Source organism: Mandrillus leucophaeus, unplaced genomic scaffold (genome assembly GCF_000951045.1).
Source record: "Mandrillus leucophaeus isolate KB7577 unplaced genomic scaffold, Mleu.le_1.0 Scaffold150, whole genome shotgun sequence".
In the NCBI taxonomy this organism is placed as follows: Eukaryota; Metazoa; Chordata; class Mammalia; order Primates; family Cercopithecidae; genus Mandrillus; species Mandrillus leucophaeus.
In genome coordinates this window covers 5064422-5067831 of record NW_012101477.1, presented here as the reverse complement: position 1 = coordinate 5067831, position 3410 = coordinate 5064422, and the positions used below count along the sequence as shown (strand labels likewise).

The 3410-nt window shown below is 48.0% G+C and overlaps 1 protein-coding gene across 2 annotated transcripts in view; it reads right to left on the bottom strand.

Moving 5' to 3' along the window:
- SOGA1 (suppressor of glucose, autophagy associated 1) overlaps nucleotides 1-3410 on the bottom strand; it is a 103463-nt gene that overhangs the window by 48977 nt on the left and 51076 nt on the right. For both annotated transcript variants that reach the window (XM_011975013.1, XM_011975014.1), the window contains exon 4: nucleotides 144-206. In XM_011975013.1, the coding sequence (XP_011830403.1) occupies nucleotides 144-206 (63 nt within the window). The remainder of the gene's footprint in view (nucleotides 1-143; nucleotides 207-3410) is intronic.

Genomic DNA, 3410 nt, shown 5'->3' with positions numbered 1-3410 from the left:
AAAAAAAAAAAAAAAAAGAAAGAAAAAAAGAAAAGAAAATGAGCAAGGGGAGAACAGGGCAGAATCTGGGATCCCCAGGCCACTTAAGAGTCAGGCTCAGGTCTTCAGAATAAAACCTTCCTACGGGGGCTGCTGAGAATTACCTGCACCGAAGGCTTCTTATCGGCCTTCCCCAGGGAGCGGGTTCCTCTTTTCTTCAAGGAATGCTGAAGGGAGAATTTAAAAAAAAAAAGAAAGTCAGGACTGAAAGCTCACAGGGTGATGCGCATGCAGACAGCTGTCACAGTGCCCAGGGTCCAGGGAGGGCCCCAGTCCCCAGGCCACCCCACCCTGACGGCATTGACTGTTGAGTAAGAGGAGCCCTCCAGATCACCCAGTGAGCAGCAATGGGAGACAGGCCAGAAGCACTGGAGATGATTCTGAAAACACCTGCTCAGGGCTCCTCCCCTATAGCCCACTCCCATGTGTGGCCCAGCTGGTCTCGGCTAAGACTTGGAAAGCTGTGGTTCTGTTCTTGCTTGTCTTTCATCAAAGGATTTCCTGAGCACCTATCATGCGCCAGGTAGGTAGGTGTACAGAACACAGCAGTGAACCACGGAGGATGTTGTGGTGCTTTGCCCAGATTCCCCTTCGGAACTGAGACACTCATTCTCAGAGCTAAGACCTCAAAGCTGAGTACCCCTCCCAGCGGCAGCCATTGGTTGAGGGGAACCACCTTGTCCAAGGGCAGGTGCCATCCGTGGATGGAGCCCACATCCAGGGACGGGTCCATAACCTCTTGCCTCAGCTCTACAGGGAGGGCCATCCTAGCTCCGGAGCTCCCCATGGGATCTACTGGGATCACTGGTGTAATTCAGCTTCCAGCTCTGCCTCACTCCCTGTGGTGTTGTTCCCCAAGAGACTCTTCCATAAAGCTCAGTAGGCAAATCTCCACCTCAGAGAAAATTCTGTCCTCATGAAACTGACATCTAGTGGGAACTTTAATTTAGAATGAATACTAATAGATAAAATGAAAATGAGGGCTGGATGTGGTAGCTCATGCCTGTAATCCAACACTTTGGGAGGCCAAGACAGGAGGACTGCCTGAGGCCAAGAGTTCGAGACCAGCCTGGGCAACATAGCAAGACCCTGTCTCAAAAAACAAATCCAGAAGCTAGCCAGGCATAGTGACTCATGCCTGTAATCCCAGTACTTTGGGAGGCTGAGGTGAGAGGACTGCTTGCGTTGAGGAGTTTGAGACCAGCCTGGGCAACACAGCAGGACTCTGCCTCAAAAAAATAAGATGTTTAAAATCCAGAAGCAATAGAGGAAAATATAGATACATTTGATTACACAAGCAAATTCTGCATGGAAATAAAAACACCCTAAGAAAAGTAAAAATATAAATGACAAACTCTGAAAAAATATCTGTAATGCATAACACCAACAAAGGGTTGATATCCTAAATATGGAAAGAGTTTCACAAACAGAGCATTAAAAAGGTCACCAGACCTGTAGGAAAATAGGCTAGAGATATGAAAAAACAGTTCTCAGGAAAAGAAAGGCAAATGGATCATGGCACATGAAGATATTCAACCCCGCTCCTGTTAGATAAATGCAAATTAAAATTACACTGCGATACCGTTTCTCACCTATCAGATTGGCAAAAATCCAAATATCTGACGACATAGTCTATTGGTGAAGCTATGGAGAAACAAAAAGGTTCATAAATTGCTGGCAAGAATGCCAAATGGCACAAGCCCTACAGAGGGAATTGGAGGAAATGTTACAATAACAATTACTGAAGTTTCTCAATGTTTAAAGAAGTCATTCAATTAGATGCACGATTCCATTGAGCGCTTCCTCCCAAGAGAGGAGGGGTGATTCATGGTGGCGGTGTATGTATAAAACCATGCTTACAGGTTGTTTTGACTTTTCAAGGTGGGCTGGTATATTTCTGAAAATGACCCCAGGTGATTTGGATACATGCTTGCTCCCATCCCCGCCTCTCACACCCCATCCCTGAAAGTGACAGCCACTGATCTAATCCGAGTCCTATTTTTCTGAAACCAAGAGAGAGGGGGCAGGGACTTGTCCAAGGTCTCACAGCACACCCACAGCTCACCTGGGACCAGTTCTTGACATAGCTCTTAATCAAATTCCAAAGAGTTGGTAGGAAAAAATGTGCCTTCGCTGATGAGGGCCAGAGTGTAGCTAGCACAGTGGTTCTCAACCTGGTACACATGAGAATTACTTGAAAAAAAAAAAATACTGGTGGTCTGGGGTAGGTCTGAGACATCAGTATTTTTTAAATGCTTTCAGGTGATTCTGAAACGCAGATCGGATCCACTGTGCCAGGCGAGGAGAGCTCCAGATGGACCCTTAAGTACAGAGTATCTGAGAACCCAATCAAATCCTAAAGAGACCTTTTGAAATGCAAATGAGGCAGGAAGGCAGAGGCTGATATTTCAGACGCTGGGTGCCAAGAGCCAGGAGCCAGTATTTGAGAAGTGCTGACCTGGGAGCTTTCAAAAGCTGGAAGGGAAGGGGAGGAAACAGGGCTAGGGGTCAGAAAAGGAGTCCTTCCACAAGAGCCAGGAGGCGCAGACAAGTGCAGTCAGTGGGGCCCTGGACAGGGCACACAGAAGCAGACCCTGTGCCGAGTGCAAGGTGGGGGCTCTGGGCTCAGACCATCAGGCTATGGAAGGATCTGGGCCCGCCAATTACAAGCTGAGTGGGAAGGGCTGTGGCCTCAGCTGGGAGTTGAACCCTGGGGCCCTTGCGACGCTGAGTTTATGATCCCTGGGTGAACCCCTTTCCTCTCCCTGAAATTCCATTTTCTCATTTATAACATTGGACCATGGATTAGGTGACCAGAGCCACCCCAAGGACTGCAGGCTCCCTGGAGGAAGGAAGTGAAGCGACAGAGAGGAGAACCAGGGGTCTCCACAGGTACCAAGGGGTCAGGCATCACATGTGAATGAATGAGATCACCTAAAAGCCATTCAAAGCACTGAGCGATCATGAGATTCACTGACATGGGAAAGTCTCCCAGACACTCTGTTAAGGGAAAGAAGTAACCAGCAAAACAAAACCTATAACCCAAATATGTCCACTAACTTTAGAATGGATAAAAAAAAATGTGGTCTATCCACACGACAGAATATTTACTCAGCCATAGAAAGAAGAGGCTGGGTGCGGTGGCTCACGCCTCTAATCCTAGCACTTTAGGAGGCTGAGGCGGGCGGATCACCTGATATCAGGAGTTTGAGACTAGCAACATGGAGAAACCCCGTCTCTACGAAAAATACAAAATCAGCCAGGTGTGGTGGTGCATGCCTGTAATCGCAGCTACTTGGGAGGTGGAGGTTGCAGTGAGCCGAGAGCGTGCCACTGCACTCCAGCCTGGGCAACAAGAATGAAACTCCGTT